Source organism: Leucoraja erinacea, chromosome 35 (genome assembly GCF_028641065.1).
Source record: "Leucoraja erinacea ecotype New England chromosome 35, Leri_hhj_1, whole genome shotgun sequence".
NCBI lineage: Eukaryota > Metazoa > Chordata > Chondrichthyes > Rajiformes > Rajidae > Leucoraja > Leucoraja erinaceus.
In genome coordinates this window covers 2,818,678-2,836,095 of record NC_073411.1, presented here as the reverse complement: position 1 = coordinate 2,836,095, position 17,418 = coordinate 2,818,678, and the positions used below count along the sequence as shown (strand labels likewise).

The 17,418-nt window shown below is 44.4% G+C and overlaps 1 protein-coding gene across 1 annotated transcript in view; it reads right to left on the bottom strand.

Moving 5' to 3' along the window:
- The window catches only part of zgc:152830 (uncharacterized protein LOC767682 homolog), a 42,925-nt gene that overhangs the window by 15,394 nt on the left and 10,113 nt on the right, over window positions 1-17,418 (bottom strand). The window contains exons 3-8 of the mRNA XM_055662028.1: window positions 17,272-17,368; window positions 16,700-16,765; window positions 11,952-12,034; window positions 11,512-11,620; window positions 10,857-10,981; window positions 9,860-9,959 (exon numbers count right to left, since the gene is read on the bottom strand). Coding sequence (XP_055518003.1) covers window positions 9,860-9,959; window positions 10,857-10,981; window positions 11,512-11,620; window positions 11,952-12,034; window positions 16,700-16,765; window positions 17,272-17,368 — 580 coding nt within the window. The remainder of the gene's footprint in view (window positions 1-9,859; window positions 9,960-10,856; window positions 10,982-11,511; window positions 11,621-11,951; window positions 12,035-16,699; window positions 16,766-17,271; window positions 17,369-17,418) is intronic.

Sequence of the window (17,418 nt, the reverse complement as noted above, 5' to 3'; positions counted from 1 at the left end):
AGAGATTAACAATTCAGAGACACAGACTGCAGATGCTGGAATCTGGAGCAAGAAACAATCTTCTGGAGTAACTCAGTGGATCAAGTAGTCTTGATACAGGGTTTCAACCCGAACCACCAACCATTCCCTTCTATCTCCAGATGCTGCTTGACCCACCGAGTCCCTCCAGCAGATTCTTTGTAGATTAATGATTTAAATTGAAGGAGATAGGGTAGGGAATCAAAAACGAGACGACATTGGTTTAAGGCGAGGGGGTCAAGATTTAGTACAAATCTGAGGGGCATCTTTTTCACTCAAAGGTTGGTGGGTATTTGGATTGAGCTGCCAGAGGATAGAGTTGAGGCAGCTACATTTACAGCATTTAAAGGACATTTGGACAGGTACCTTGAATGGACCAGCTAAGTGACCAATGTAGACACTCAACTGTCCCCGGTCCTCTTCTCTGAACAACAGAATTACATTGCCTTAAATAGGTTTTTTTTGTCCCCTTAACACCTTCCACAGACATTAATCATGTCAGAGGTACAGGAAAAGGTTTCCACAGATTGCATCACATCAAAGGCCTTTTGTTTACATGGTACAAGATATACTAAAAACATTGACCATCTGCTTTATCATTTTATTTCCACTTTCCTGGTTTTTTTTTTCTTTGTCACTTGGTCCCTCATAAACATAGGCCATCTGGTTTATTACCTCTTGCTTCAAAGATGTGACCACCTATATCTCTCTTCCTCTATCACCTCCTCCCCCATAAACCTTGGTCATTTGATTTCCACTTTCCTGGTTTTTTTCTTTGTCACTTGGTCCCTCCTAAACCATCTGTTTACAAAGATGTGACCACCTATGTCTCTCTTCCTCTATCACCTCCTCCCCCATAAACATTGGTCATTTGGTCTCCACTTTCCTGGTGTTCCCTTGTCACTTGGTCCCTCCTAAACATAGGCCATCTGTTTACAAAGATGTGACTGCCTATTCCTTGTCTTCCTTTATTGCCTCCTAAACATAAACATTGGTCATTTGATCTCTACTTCAAAGATATCTTTATCTCCTTCTCTCTCTGCCTGTCACTTGGAAGACAATGTTATAGGATTTATTATCTCCCACACCCCGCAACCTTAGACAAGCCTAATTTGACACTAAATGTAAACTGTAAGCTAGCCCTGAAACCTATTTTAATTTTTTCTTATTTTTGTAACTTTATTTGGCTTCATCATTCCATCCTTTTATCAAACTTTTGATAACTACAGTCCCTGCCGAATACATACAAAAGACCATAAGCATCGCATCAGACAAATTACGAGTACAACTAGTAATACAATCAATCCATAGTGGACAATCATTCCCCAAGTCCCTCCAAACATATTAAATGGCCACCAAACTCCACCGGAGCTATAACCATGGAATTCAGCTCCTACCTTCCTTATTTTAGCTACTTCCATTCTGATATGGGCAGCCAAGTTGGTAATGTTGGAGGAAGCATCGGGAATAAAAGTGCAACATTCTCGATCTATTATTGCACATGTTCCCCCTTTTTCTGCCAGGATAAAATCTAAGGCCATTCTGTTTTGCAATATTACAGTCCTCATAGCTACCATTTCAGCTGTGACCCCTTCTACCTCCTCCTGGGTTGCACTCAAGGAGATGGCAGTGGCATTAGCAAGTGTCTCTAAAGCGGAGGCCATTGTAATTAGTTCCCGTGACACTATTATACTACCAAAGGACGGGAAGGGAAGAGTATCATAAAAAAATTGCTCAGCCTTTGCTAGGCTTCGCTTGGAAATCCCCGTGTGCTGGTGCAACTGGCTCATGCTTCTCATTCGTGGGACTACATATGCGACATAACAACACCCTGTCCAGTGATGGGGTCCTTTTAGTCGTTCCCAAGCTGCCCCGTCTGCCGGTGGCATTCCTGGTAACCATGGGTAGGCCCAGGATCCACATACAAAATATGTGCCATTAACTGGTCGGGGTGGGCCGATAATGGTGGCTGCCTGAGTTGTCATACAAGTACTGTTTCCCAAGAATACACCTGTGCCTCGGTGGTGGCAAAAACAGGTAGTATTAACTGGCCTATGAGGATCTTTTACTATCTGTAGTCGGGGTATATCTGCGACATTTGTCACGTTCAATTTCCAATCTCCTTTGAAGGGAGGGGTGTACCATCCTTCAAAATTATTGTATTTTGGGCCTCCATAGGTGATGTTTATTGTTTCGTTTTTGGTATTTGTTATCCGTATGATTTTTAGGCATGACGATTTTTTATCCGAGTTACAAAAGCACCTCAACGCTAGTCTCTCTGTAAGGTTTAATGGAATGGGGACCAGGGGAATTCCTTCCTTACTGCTAGTCGGAACACCGGTGCATACCCAACATTCAGTCCCATGTGCCCGTACGGCAAACTCATGGCTCATAGTCAGATAGGTATTAGTCCATGTTACCCCGGCCATGGTTAGAATCGTCAGTAGAGCGAACATCACTCGTGCCATCCTTGTGTCCAATCTTTTTGCAGTCGGAGAGATGTATCCAACGTGGATGGTTTTCAACCTTCACTGCTGTTGGTGTAGTCAGCAGCACCTGGTATGGTCCGTTCCAACGGGGGCCGAGTTTCTTGCGGTTCCAATTTCTGATAAGTACGTAGTCCCCTGGTTGGACTATTTCGCACTGGTCAGCATCAGGTAGCGGCCTCTGGGACTCCTTTACCTGTAAATGCAATGCTGACAGAATATGGGTGAGTCGTTGAACATAGGTAATTATTTCATCATTTAATGCGTGTAAATCTAAGGTTCCTTCATGAGTAATGCTTGCTCCCCAGGGGGTTCGTAGAGGTTTACCGTAGATAATTTCTGCTGGGGATAGCTTTGTAACACTGTGGGGAGTTACCCTCATTTCAAATAATGCTAAGGGTAATACTTTAATCCAAGTCTGTCCCAATTCTCCCATCAGCTTGGTAATTTTGTTTTTTAATGCCCCATTGGCTCTTTCCACCATCCCAGATGCCTGTGGGTGGTGTACACAGTGAAATTGCTGTCGGATATTAAAATGTGCACATATTTCCTTATTAATAGTGGCAATAAAATGGGGACCATTGTCCGAGCTTATGACAGTAGGTAGGCCAAACCTTGGAATAACTTCTCTTAACAACAATGTTACCGTAGTTTCAGCAGTATTATTAGTGGTTGGTAGAGCTTCAATCCACCTGCTAAATAAATCTAAAATAACTAAGCAATATTTATAACACTGAGCCCTTGGCATTTCAATGAAATCAATCTGTATGCATTCAAACGGTCGTGATGGCATTGGCGTTACCCCTGATGGTATCCGAATTGGTTTGCCTGGATTATGTCGTTGGCAAATTTTACATTCAGAAGCCTGCTTCAGTGCCTCTTGCCGGATTTTTGGGTGCCACCATGTCTCTTTTGTCATCCTTATCATTCCCTCCTTACCAGCATGGGTAAGTGAGTGAATATATGTTAGTAAAACAGGTAAAAATGCATCAGATACACAAACTTGCCCAAGCGGGGTGAGCCAAAGACCTGTGGTGGAGTCAATGGCACAGCCCTCTTGTTTCCATAGTTGTTTTTGGTTATCAGAGGCGTCCCTCTGTAATGCACATACCTCCCTCATATCTGGCAGGACCGGTCTATTTGCTAGTATCTGTTTACCAGATGTCACCACGCATTTGGATGTACAGGCTGCTTGCTTGGATACACTATCGGCAAATTCATTACCTTTTGCTATAGAGTCCCCAGCACCAGTGTGTGCACTACATTTAATAATGGCCAGCTGATCTGGTAGCATCAACGCCGTAAGCAAATTTCGCACAAAAAGGGCATTCTTAATGGGTGTTCCTGCCGAGGTCAGGAATCCTCGGTGTTGCCAGAGAGCGCCAAAGTCATGAGCAACGCCGAAGGCGTATCGGGAATCAGTATAGATGTTAATTTGTTTGTCCGTTGCTAATATGCAGGCTCGAGTTAGGGCAAATAATTCTGCCTGTTGCGCTGATAACGGAATCTGAAACCTTCCTTCTTCCAAAATCATCTGTGACCCGTTTACTACAGCATAGCCGGAAGCCCGCTGTCCTGTTTCAGGGATAACCATAGAGGAGCCATCGACAAACCATGATGGTATGTTGCCTTCCAATGGGATATCAGACAATCCTTCCCGTGTTTTTGTTAATAAGTCATTGGCCATCTCACAATTGTGGGGCGGCTCTGAGCAAGGCTCAGGTGGCTCTGTCAAAAAGGCAGATGGATTTATTGTAGAACAATGCTGAAAGGTCAAATTTGGATTATTCAACAATGTCAGTTCATAGCGGCCCAGGCGTGCCTGGGTGAGATATTTCGTTTGGCTTGCATTCATTAATGCGGCGACACAATGAGTAGTAAATACGATTACCGGTTGATGTAAAGTTATGTTGGCAGCAGCTGAAATAGCGGCATGTATCCCAGGCAAAATCTGGGTACAAGGGGGGTAGCCGCGTGCTACTGCATCCAGGCGAACTGAGAAGTACGCTACTGGTCGTTTAACATCCCCATGTTGTTGCGTCAGTACGGCTGATACACAGTCTTGAATTATTGTTACATATAGCTGAAATGATCTGTCATACAGTGGTCTTCCGACGGCTGGGGCGGAGGCTAATGCATCTTTTAAGGCTAAAAAGGCCTCAGTCTGTTTTTCATCGAGGGAAAAATGTCGTTCGGCATTTGCAGACGCCAGTGGTGATAGATGCTTCGTATAAAGTACAACATTAGGAATCCACTGACGGCAAAAGTTCACTAACCCCAAGAAGGCTCTCATTTGTTTGGGGGTTTCTGGTTTTGGGTATCGAACGATAGGGTCCACTCTTGCTGGAGTAAGTGCTCTTTCAGTGGCACTGATCATAACTCCAAGAAATTTAACCTCCTTCTTGCCCTCTTTAACTTTCCTCTCAGGGATCACATACCCCCAAGCATGTAAGGCTTCTAATAACTTTGCAGTGTCAATAATGTTGCTGGCCTCATCAGAGCTGGCCAGAAGTAAATCATCAACATACTGAATTACAATGGAGCCTTGTGGGAGGGCTAATGTCTTTAACTGGTCTGCTAGTACTTGGGAAAACAGAGTGGGCGAATGTACAAAACCTTGTGGCAGGCGTGTCCATGTATATTGTTGTCCTTCGTATGTAAAGGCGAAAAGGTATTGGCAATCGGGATGCAGTGGGATTGAAAAGAATGCATGTTGTAGGTCAATAACTGTGAAGATTGTCGCAGAGGCGGGAACCTGGCTCAGGATAGTTGCGGGGTTCGGTACGATGGCGTGCATAGGCGTAACGATCTCATTAATTGCACGGAGGTCTTGTACTAGCCTCCACTCTGAACGTCCAGGCTTGGGTACCGGGAAGATTGGGGTGTTACATGGTGAGTGACACTGCACCAATATACCCTGGTGTAAAAGAGACTGCACCAGCTGTTGTATTCCTGCCACTGCTTCTGGTTTTAAAGGATATTGAGGAACTGCAGGGAGGCGGACATCCGGCTTAAGCGTGATCATTACAGGTACACAATAAGTCAGTCCTACCTCATGCGGTGATGTCGCCCAAATCTGATGTTTGTCCATGTCGTTTGCCGTTGGCTGATGGTGGCTGATAACTCCTTCAACGATCTGGTTCTCTTTCCAATATTCCAACGTTCCCTGAGAAAAATATTGCTCACCCAGTATGTTACTTGCTTGCTTGCATAATTCGTAGGTGAGGTACCCCAGCTCTTTTGCTGAGTGGTCTGCCCTCACTGAGGTGGTTACATGAGGTGCCACTAGAGAAGCATTCTGTTTCCACAACCCTTCCTCCACTTGCACGATCAAGGCAGTGCCAGGTTCGCCTGACACTGTTCCTATCAAGCGGACCCTAGTTGCTTCCCCTATTAGTGAACTAAAATAATCTTCCATTTCGGGATTGCAACCCGTAGGATCATAACATAAGGTCACATGTGGATCGGGTGTATTTCCAAAGACTGGTGCTGACAAAAGATCAATAGCCCACCATTGAGGTGTTGGGAAGTGTGTGTGCATCATCTTCTGGGTCTGGAGGTGAATTCCCTCGTCAGTGCAGATAATTCCCGCTTTTAATCCTATCAATAGGTCTCTGCCTGCGAGGTTGCAGCCAAGAAAGGGTGTAACGGAAAAGGGGAGGGTACATTGTTCCTGTCCATAGGTTACAGTCAAAGGCTGAGTTAGTGGGTAACACCGTACTTCCCCATCCAATCCTGATAATCGTGTTACATGGTCTGACATGGGAACTCCAAGAGATGCCGCAAGCTCCTGATTCAGGGTAGATGAGGTTGCTCCTGTATCAATCAAAAACGGAACTCTGGTGTCCCCCAGCATCATGTTTACTACGGGTTCTTCATCGGGGTTGGCGATTAATGGGAAGAGATGCTGTACAGGGAAGTGGGTGGGTCATTGGGAAAACGGGTTGTTGGTCGAGTACGGAGCCTGTCTGCCCTGTACTGCCCCGGAAACACCAGAGGGACATTCCCTTTTCCAATGCCCTCGTCCCCCACACCGAAAACAACTTCCTCCAGCTCCCCTCTCACCTCGTGATCTTCCCTGCCCTGGGTGGTTTTGATTTCGTCCTCCCTGGAATTCTCCCCATCGTGGCCTATCCCATTGTGGTCTGGGTGGAAAACCCCTTCCTCTACCAGGGCACATCCCGTTCCCAGGTCTTATAGCCAGAGCCTGGTAGGAATCCTCAGCTGCTGGATCCCACATATAATATTCAGTTTTTATTCTGGGTGCACTGGTGGCAGCCGTGTTTCCAGCACCGTCAGCCCAGAAGGCAGCTACTGCACGTCTCATCTGGGTTATGTCGTTGTCTGACCAGTTTAAGTCAGTTTTAATCATTGACTGCACTTTAAGAGGGAGACAACTCATCAACATAGCATTAAAAGCTGGGGACCTATTACCCGCATTGTATACAGAGTCTCCTGCAAAGGTCCCATAGATACTAGTGAAACGATCCAGATACGACTGGGGGTCTTCCTTTGGACCGGGCTTACAATCGAGGACCACCGACATGTTAATTGGCTTCTTCAAACATTCAAACAGAGTGGTCATCATAAAATCTACACACAAACTGTCTCGTCTGCATGTGCCTGCACGGCCTTTAGTGTCTGCCAAGTCTGATGTGTCATAACATCCTTCCACTTCTGTCGTTCAGCCGCTGACAAAAGTGACAAGGTCATGGACCAAATATCACGGTCCGTAGCCTGATAATATTCTACCGTACTACGGAGGTATTCTACAAATTCCTTCGGGGTCTTATGGCGGTCTGGGGCTTTATCCCGTATCATACATTGCTCGTGTGGTCTCCATGGTGCGTATATTTGCATGGTATCAGCCTGATTGGCGTCACCTGCCCTAGGGTTTGGCACTGTTCTCATAGGGAGGTTCTGTGCAGTCCTTCTAGGGTTTGTTTTTACTCGCTCCCCAACCGATACCACCGTGTTAATTGCTTCATCTTGGACACTGTCCGTCAGCTCACCCATGTCTTCCTTTAGTATTGCACCAAAGTTTTGTAAGGTCGGAACTTCGGGGTATATGGATATTACTGACGGAGCTGCCAAAGGTAAGGATGCCATTTCTACTGGTAGGACATAGGGAGGTGGACGTCTCCCAGGATTATCTAACTCCTCATCTTCACTACCAAACAGGGTCGTCGTGCCAGACATGAAGTCTCCTCCAGAGGATTTACCAGTACTGGGTTTATTTTTACTAACCATCACCTGTTTATCACCTCCCGCCTGTCTCTTAATTCTTTTCTCTTGTTCCTCTGCCCACTGGCATTCTAGTTGCAATAATTTCCATCCTTTCATAGTGCCATCCTTATTCCGTAACTCTATCCCTTGTTTACATGCAGTATCCATCCAACTCCGATCTCTACTCTCCTCGTGCTTCTTCTCTGCTTCTGCTTTCCACGTTTTAATTCCCTTCTTCCATTTCTTTCCTGCCTTCCTTTCCCATATCAACATCTCTGCTTTTTTAATTGTCTCGACATTCCATGTGCCCCCTACTGGCCAGGCTTCATCCCCCAACCGTTTGGTCAATCTGTAACTTAACATTCTAAATTTCTTATTATACTTAGGATTCAAATAACACATATGTTGGACGGGGGTTCCCCCCTCACTGTTATCCAGAGCATTCCCCATAGATAGATAGATAGAGAAAAAGAGAGAGAAAAAAAACACAGACCGCTTTTTAAATGCCGAATCGTTCAAAATCTATCAACCAGGCCGACCCGCGACTCGAGACCCCAGTTTCTCAATTTAGCTGACCTTTTAACTCTGTAATATACAACGCCACCTATTTCTCAATCCGACAACGCCCCGGATGTCTCAATAAGCCAGACGCACACCTCACCTCCCGTATCTCAACCCGACAAAACACGGATGTCTCAACGAGGCTGATGAGCCCTTAGTAGAGAGAAAAAAACAAAAAACAAAGAGAGATAGACAGAGAGAGAAAAAGAGAAACCACTCACGTCCTTCGTAACAATATACACAAGCCCTTCTTAAAAATACATGCAAAATGCTGCCTTAAAAATACATACACAATCCCCTCTTAAAAAAAAAACCTAGAAAGCCCAACTGGTCTTACCTTAGTCTGTTTCTAAGAACCTCGGCAGGGAACCCGGATCAACCTCTGATGAAGGATCACAGACGTTCCCGGGAGTTTCTAGGGAGTCGGTCGTACAAGGGGGCCGATAGAGCTCAGTTATCTCCCTTCCAATCCCGGCAACCTCCGCAACCTCTTGCACAGTCAGCCGTTGATGTGGTCCCAGCGAGGCCTGCCAAAAAAACGCCAATGAAAAAGTTACTTTTATAACAACTAAACCAGGTTCGCTTCTTAATAAACAGACACCACACAAACGGTTTGGTAGACCAGTTCAAAACTTTACTTAACATCGGCCGATGGAAGGGAGCGAGGATTCCAGCTAAGTGACCAATGTAGACACTCAACTGTCCCCAGTCCTCTTCTCTGAACAACAGAATTACATTGCCTTAAATAGGGTTTTTTCCCCTTAACACCTTCCACAGACATTAATCATGTCAGAGGTACAGGAAAAGGTTTCCACAGATTGCATCACATCAAAGGCCTTTTGTTTACATGGTACAAGATATACTAAAAACATTGACCATCTGCTTTATCATTTTATTTCCACTTTCCTGGTTTTTTTTCTTTGTCACTTGGTCCCTCATAAACATAGTCCATCTGTTTTATTGCCTCTTGCTTCAAAGATGTGACCACCTATATCTCTCTTCCTCTATCACCTCCTCCCCCATAAACATTGGTCATTTGATTTCCACTTTCCTGGTTTTTTTTTCTTTGTCACTTGGTTCAAAGATATCTGACCAGCTATCTCTATAGCTTCTCCTCTGCCTGTCACTTGGAAGACAATGTTATAGGATTTATTACCTCCCACACCCCGCAACCTTAGACAAGCCTAATTTGACACTAAATGTAAACTGTAAGCTAGCCCTGAAACCTATTTTAATTTTTTCTTATTTTTGTAACTTTATTTTGGCTTCATCAAATTGGCCGCTGAATTGTCCTTCATGTGTAGGAAGTAGATGAAAAAATGGGACAACATAGAATTTAGTACGATCTAAACTTCACCCACCCTTTGGGTAGAAAAGACTTCAGAGAAATTGAACCATTTGGATTTCTTTCAATTAATAAAGGAATAAAGAGCTGAACTAGTCCTGCCCTCTAATTGAATTTGGCATCAATTTCCAAAATGTATAATATGAAAGCAGAAAATAAAATGTTCAATAGTTTTATAACAAATCAATCAATCAATCAATATGGTATTGAAGCAAACACTTACAGAGACAACAGAATTACGAAAAATATTCTGAACATAGGCAGCCACATTTGGTGCAGCCATTCGCTCTGGATCAGATCCACCAATATCTCTGCATACGGTTCTGGAAAGAGATCATTTTAACTCGAGCAACAAATCTTCAGGCAGTCAACTCATTAAATGAACATTTAAAAGGAATCAAATGAATCTCTGGACTTTCAGTTTGTAACTGCACTACTATTTTTATATGAAGTTTTTTTTAACATGGATTTCACTCCAGACAGAAGGAATAAAACAGGATCAATTTTAACTAGTTTCAGCCCAGTTCAACACAGGCACAGCCCTCCACAACATCAACAAAATCTGCAAGACTCTGCATCTTGAGTCTTCTCACTGCTACTATTGGGCAAGTACCACAGACTTCTGCACCTACTGGTCTAGAAAAGGATACTTCCCCACAACTTTCAGGTTCTTGAACCAACCTGCATGCCCTTAATTCCACCTCAACAATGGGTCCACCTCCGACACAAAGAAACTTTCTTCAAATTATTTTTTCGCCTTAATGTCTTACTTAAAAAAAAAAAATTGCAGTCTTCTTTCTTTTAGAAACGGTGTAATTTGTTATGTGTTTGTCCTATTCTATGTGCCCGTGATGCTGCTGCAAGTAGGTTTTCATTATACCTATACCGCCCTGCAGTTAAGCATGACAATAACTTAAATTTCACATAATTGAACACACGATAATACTTCTGAAAACCGTGCTACTTGGAGCATTTGAGATTACGTCTCCAGATTATAACAAAACAAATATATTGTATTGCAGCAAACACTTAGAGATGACAGAATTACAAAAAAAATATTCTGAACAGTCATTCTTCAAATATATCATGTAAAAAACCATGCAGTTATGCTACCTTAATCCAAAAAGTGAGGCCTCAGTTTGCTAATTAGTTTATGATTTGATGGCTATTCCATCGTTACATATTTTATGCAACCTTTTAACTTTGTCACCATTGCTTACCTTCCTTGTTCCAGTGCCGAGGCCAATTGTTCAAGTTTCTTCCCTTCCTCCTCACTGGGGGCCCACACACCGAGACAGCCTACTCTGGTGGCCTTTTCTTTGTGTGCTTCACGGATTTCCAATGGCTGCAACATATCATCATAGGAACAGGTTTTGTTAACTAGGCACAAAAACTTTGAGTGTAATTTTAAATGATTCATTAAGTATAAGAGCAATGTTTTACTTCAGCAGACTACAATGGAGAAACATTTCATGGAAACATCTCTCGTTCATTCTGCCTCCCAAAATATTAATTGTAGCTTGTCCATTTATCCTCATCAAACACCGCACAGAGCAATCCCAAGAAAATTGCAAAGCAAAAATGAAATGAAGATGAACCAGGAATAAAAGATGACAGGGAATCAACTTGAAGCTTTATCCATTTATTTTTCTAAAAGATATGACCTGACCTATTGCGTATCGCCAACATTTATGCTTTAATCCACAGGTAATGAGCAACATACAGAATTCACAGTGCTGTCCTGGTACATTCAAAGTCAAAGTCAATTTTATTTGTCACATGCACACCAAAGGTGCAATGAAATGAATTTGCCAGCAGTGATCATTAGAACATAAAGTACAGTATAGGTACAGTCACATCAGCATATTTACTTACGACATATAAAGCCTGCAGAGCTCCAAGCACAGACACCAAGGAAGCATCTTTGAACAATCCTTCTGGGGGACACACCAACAGGGGCCTTTTCATACCGGCCTTCAGAGCACTGGGGAATGTAAAGTTGAGAATGGAACAATGTCACATGCGAAACGCAAATCATTAACAGAAACTAACAATCTTTACATTTTTGTAGTTCAAAATGACAGGAAGTAGATACAAGACAAAACGCCTTCGGCAATTTTCACTTGAAGTCCAAGATAAATAAAAATTGAGATAAATGTACTGTCATGAGAGAAAAGAAACAAATGCTGATTGCACCATATTTATACACTTTGCAAACTAATTCACAAGTGATCATTGATTTCAGTCTACACAAACCCCAATTTATTATAGGCAATGCAATCTAGAATATGGAAGAAAGCTTCATGACATGATACCGTTTGATGCCACTGGCAGCCGCATCACTGAATCTCCGCACATCATCATAATCTCTATTGAGAGGTCCAGTTGGTGAAAAGATCTATAAAAGATAAGTTTGGATAGTTAACAATTACTATGTTAGGGGGGGTTCGTTGCTAAAATTTTAATCAGTAATATCCCGATATACAAATCATAATTCACCAAAAAGACATATGTTAATGAATCCCTTATTACTGGCTACAATCCAGTAAATCTGTTCATCATACTCGATGAGCATACTCGATGTACAGAGCCCTGCATGGTACTCCAATTGAGTTTTAATTGGGGTTTAACTAAAGTCTTGAGTTTCAGCACAAATTTCCCATTTTTGTACTCTGTCACCAAAGTCTTTTAGATTCCTTCCATCTTCAACAATATAAAAATAATCTCTGGGCTGTTTCTGAACTAAAATTAAAACATCTAATTTATGTCCCTCGCCTTTAACCTTTTCTACTAAAATGAATCAATCCACACTTGTATCACATTTATAAATTTGATTTACTCCTTCAAATTACAAATCCACAAACATATGCCCATTGCAGCCAAAAGAGTAACGGCTGGGGTTTTTAACATAGAGCTATCCTTAAAAGATCAGAGGGCAGTCCCTTAATCTAAAAGCTGGTCAGCACTAGCTTTATCTCTGCCCCTTTTCGATTCCATATCCTTGCAGCCACTGTACTTTGAACCAATGACCTTATTTTATCCTTATAAGTCTGTGGCACTGCAACAAAAGCCAATTGAAGGATACAAATACACACAATTAACATCCACAATTTCATATTGAACATACAGCACAAGAACAGGCTGTTCAGTCCTCAAAGTCTGTGCCAAGGAAAACTAACCAGAGGTTCAGTGATACGGCTGTCACTAGCACCTATGAAAAAGAATGGCCTTGCACATCATTAAACTTTGCTCCTCTGATCTTAAAGCTGGTATCCCTAGTTTTTTTGTAAACACCCTGGGAAAAAGATTGCCTAGTATGCCTCTCAATTCTATCAGGTCTCCACTGAACCCCCAGCATTCCAGAGAAAAAAAGAACAAATGTCTTCAAACTCTCCTTGCAATTAATACCCTCTAATCCAGGCAGCCTCTGGTGAACCTCCTGCATCCTCTGCAAAGCCTCCAAATCCTTCCTGCAATGGGGCAAATAGAACTGCACACAATACTTAAGATGCAGCCAAACCAAAATCTTGTAGAGCTGCTTCATGACTTCCTGACTCTTAGACATAATGCCCCAACCATATGCCTTCTTGGTTTGATTTAGAATTATTTTCAGCACACATAGTGTGTGACAAATTGGCTTATACCTATGGTTTTGCATACAGTTCCCCGTGGAGGATCTACTACAGGTGCACAACCTTTTATCCGAAAGCCTTGGGACCAGACACCTTTCGTAATTCAGAATTTGTCGGTCTTCGGAATGGAATTTTTTTTGCGTAGATTTTAATGGCTGGCTCAGTGGTAGAGTGCTCGGCTCATATCCGCAAGGTCGCGACTTTGCGCCTTGATCCCGGCAGAAGAAGTTGGAGCGGGGCTGGGCTGGGCTGCTGCTGGCTGTGGGTCTCTGGGATCTCTGTGCTTGTGGTGGGCCTGGTGGTCGACGTCCAATTGGTCCTGACGTCTCCGGTGACTGCACTGACCTGCAGTCATCGCCGTCGTGAAGACAGTACAAAGCCCCCACGCCGGTGCAATGAGCGGGGAGCTGGAGAGGGGAGGGAAGGGGTCACACACATGGCCGGGAAGCAGAGGGGTGTAGGTGGGGTGAAACTGAAGGGAGCGACAATCTGCTGCTGCCTGCACGCTGAGTTTAAAAGTTCCCACGCAAGACTCACGATACACTGTGTATCGTGTCTACCGTGGGAACTTTTTAACTCAGCTGGCAGGTAGCAGCATATTGTCAATTATTAACCCTCCCGCGCAATACTCACCTCAATACTCAAACTCTCACCTTCTCTTTTATGAATGGGGATTTAGTTCCCCTTTCTTCGAGGACCGACCGGAGGTTCCGCTGTCACCTCTGCGGGCCGCCCTCGGTGAACGTCCTGTCTCCCTGTCCCTGGGATAGTAGGGGGCGATCAAACAGCACAATACCCCCCTCCCCCTCCAACTCCAGAGGAATCCGCTCCCCGATGGGCCGCTACGGCGACAAGTGGCAGTTCGCCCACAGCCCGAGCTGCGCCACCCCAAGAACAAGAAGTACCTTCCACACTATCAGCTTCTGCCCATACACTGCGTGTTCCTCTGATGTTGGAACGGGGCTGGGCTGGAGTTGCTGATCTGGGATCTCCGTGCTTGCAGTGGGCCTGGGGGTCGGTGTCCTGATGAGAGGGCGCAGCTCGGGCTGTGGGCGAACTGCCACTTGTCGCCGTAGCGGCCCATCGGGGAGCGGCTTCTGGTGGTCCTGACTTCTCCGGCCAGTTTGCAGTTTTCCTCTGGAGTTGGAACGGGGCTGGGGTGCTGCTGGCTGTGGGTCTCTGGGATCTCCGTGCTGCGGTGGGCCTGGGGGTCGGTGTCCCGTTGGTCCTGACGTCTCCGGTGACTGCACTGTGCTGCTAGAATCGCCGATGTGAAGACAGTGCAAAGCCCCCGCGCCGGTGCAATGAGCGGGGAGCTGGAGAGGGGAGGGAAGGGGTCACACACATGGCCGGGAAGCAGAGGGGTGTAGGTGGGGTGAAACTGAAGGGAGCGACAATTTGCTGCTGCCTGCACGCTGAGTTAAAAAGTTCCCACGCAAGACGCACGACACACTGTGTATCGTGTCTACCGTGGGAACTTTTTTAGCTCAGCGGGCAGGTAGCAGCATATTGTCAATTATTAACCCTCCCGCGCAATATACCCTCACCTCTTTATGAATGGGGATTTAGTTCCCCTTTCTTCGAGGACCGACCGGAGGTTCCGCTGTCACCTCTGCGGGTCGCCCTCGGTGAACGTTTTCAAGGACCTTTCTTCAAGGACCGAAAAAATGTCGCTATTCGGAGGTTTTCGTTAGTTGGATCGTCGGATAAAAGGTTGTGCACCTGTATCATCCAATACAATTGCTCCACTCTATTAAACCTCTTTTCTATCTGTAAAACTAGCACCATTTTTAGTGACTGGAACTGATGCACTACAGCGCTGAGCTTTCCCTTTGTTCTACTTATTGCACTCGAGATTGGATTATATATATAGCATTATTGACAGATTCGTGATTAGTTATGCCCCTGTCCCACTTAGGAAACCTGAACGGAAACCTCTGGAGACTTTGCGCCCCACCCGGTTCCCGGAGGTTGCAGGTAGTGGAAGCAGGTAGGGAGACTGACCAAAACCTCCGGGAACTGCACGGAAACCTTGGGTGGGGCGCAAAGTCTCCAGAGATCTCCGTTCAGGTTTCCTAAGTGGGACAGGGGCATAAGGGTGTTAGGCGTTTTGGGGAGAAGGCAGGAGAATGGGTTTGAGAGGGAAAGATAGATCAGCTATGATTGAATGGCGGAGTAGACTTAATGGGCCGAATGGCCTAATTCTGCTTGCAGAACTTCAGATATAATTTGAAAGTAGGTGAGACAAAGGCTTTCTCTCTTCCTGTGCAAGCATTGCAATAATAAGCCCAAACCAACGTAAAAAAAAACCTACCGATGAAAACTTCACCTAACATGTTAACAGATAGTAAATGTTTCACAATGCTATTTTAAAATATATTTTTAGGTGCTCCACAAGAAGAAAAAGCTTGTGCTTTGCAAACCAAAAGATGAAAAGGAATACAAATAAACCTTATGTAGGAATCTCTGCAGGAACAGTGGGTGAAACTGATCTACATTTGAGAGATGGGGACATCCGGAAGTGGCGGCGCTGCCCAAGCAGGTGCGGCTCACCTGCAGTCCGTCTGTCTTTTCTTTTTTTTTGTCCTGTTTAGTTTATTTTGTTTATTTGACGTGTATGTGTGTGGGGGGGGGTGTGAGAGAAACTGTTTTTAGTCTCCTCCTTCGGGGGGATGCGACCTTTTCTTGTCGTATCCCCCCGTCTCCATCTGCACTGAGGCTTAATCGCGGAGCTGGCGACCAGGATTTACCAACGCGAGGCTGGCCGACTTCGGGGCTGTGGTGGCGACCCGACTTCGGAGCTTCGGCTGCGAGCCTAGTGGACTCGGCCGCAGGCCAAGTGGACGACATCGTCGGGAGCTCGCAGGTCCCAGGTTGGTGGCCGGTTCTCCGGAGCTCCCGCAACGACAGCTTCGTCCACTGGACTGGAGGGTGACAGCTTTGACCGCCCCCAGGCCACGGAGTTTGAACCGGCCCGTTCACGGAGCTCGGATTCAGCCGCTGGACTTACCATCACCCGGCGGGGACACAACATCGGAAGCCTGGATCGCCTCAACGCAGAGGGAGAACAAGGAGGGAAGAGACAAGGACTTTAAGACTTTTGCCTTCCATCACAGTGAGGAGGTGTCTGGTAGGCTCACTGTGGTGGATGTTAAACTCTGTTAAGTGTGTGTTTTGTTATTTTATTCTATGTTATTTGTTCAGACATTTGTGAAATGTTTGAATGACAATAAAGGATACTTTACTTTACTATAGATACGTTCACAGTTTGTGTTTTACTTCAGGAATGGAACTTAAGTTTATTTTGCTGATAAATATTACACACATACTTCAGTGTTATGGCCAGACAGATTTCTTCTAAAATGAAGCAAGGGAAGCACAACATGAATATCTGCAACTGTTGTAGATAGCTGCAATCGTAACTTACTCACCAGTCGAGCTCCTGGGAGATCAGGAGCAGGCACCAACACCACATCCTGTTCCACTGACGCATCGATCTGGAAAGCAGAATTTAGTCTCATTAAACTGAAGAACCCATTATTTGGTCAGTTGGTCCATGAAGAGAAACAAAATTCATCTTGAGAAAAAAAAAACAAAGTACTTGAGTAACTCAGGGGCAACATCTCCGCGAAATCTATAGGTGACATTTTGGGTCAGGACTGGAATTCATGCCCTCCAGTGATGCTGCCTGACTCACCGAACGAACAAAGTTTGGTCTTAGTTATTTTGTGAACTTTAATATTAACAGCAATGAATAAATCTAGTGTTTAGTACAAATGAAAATGTATTTTAGATTTTCTTCTATAGTTCCCACTCTACCATAAGAACTGCGTAAGCAAATCGTTTCATCACATGAAGTAGAAGGTCTGTTAAGTTCAGTAAAGGATATAAAACTAGATTTTAAAAATGAATTAAAACATATTCAGCAATTAGATGGCAACACTCCTCCAGCACATTGTCTTGTTATAAATGTACAATTAAGACAGATATTAAGCATACTTACAGATTTGTACTGGTTAAGTAGGCCCTTCAAACTTTGCAAATCTTCAGTAAGCTTGTCAATGGTATTTGTAACTAAGACAACACCATCAAATGACAGCCTGCCCACAGAAAAAACGTCTATGGTTATCTACATTTAGCATGAATAATG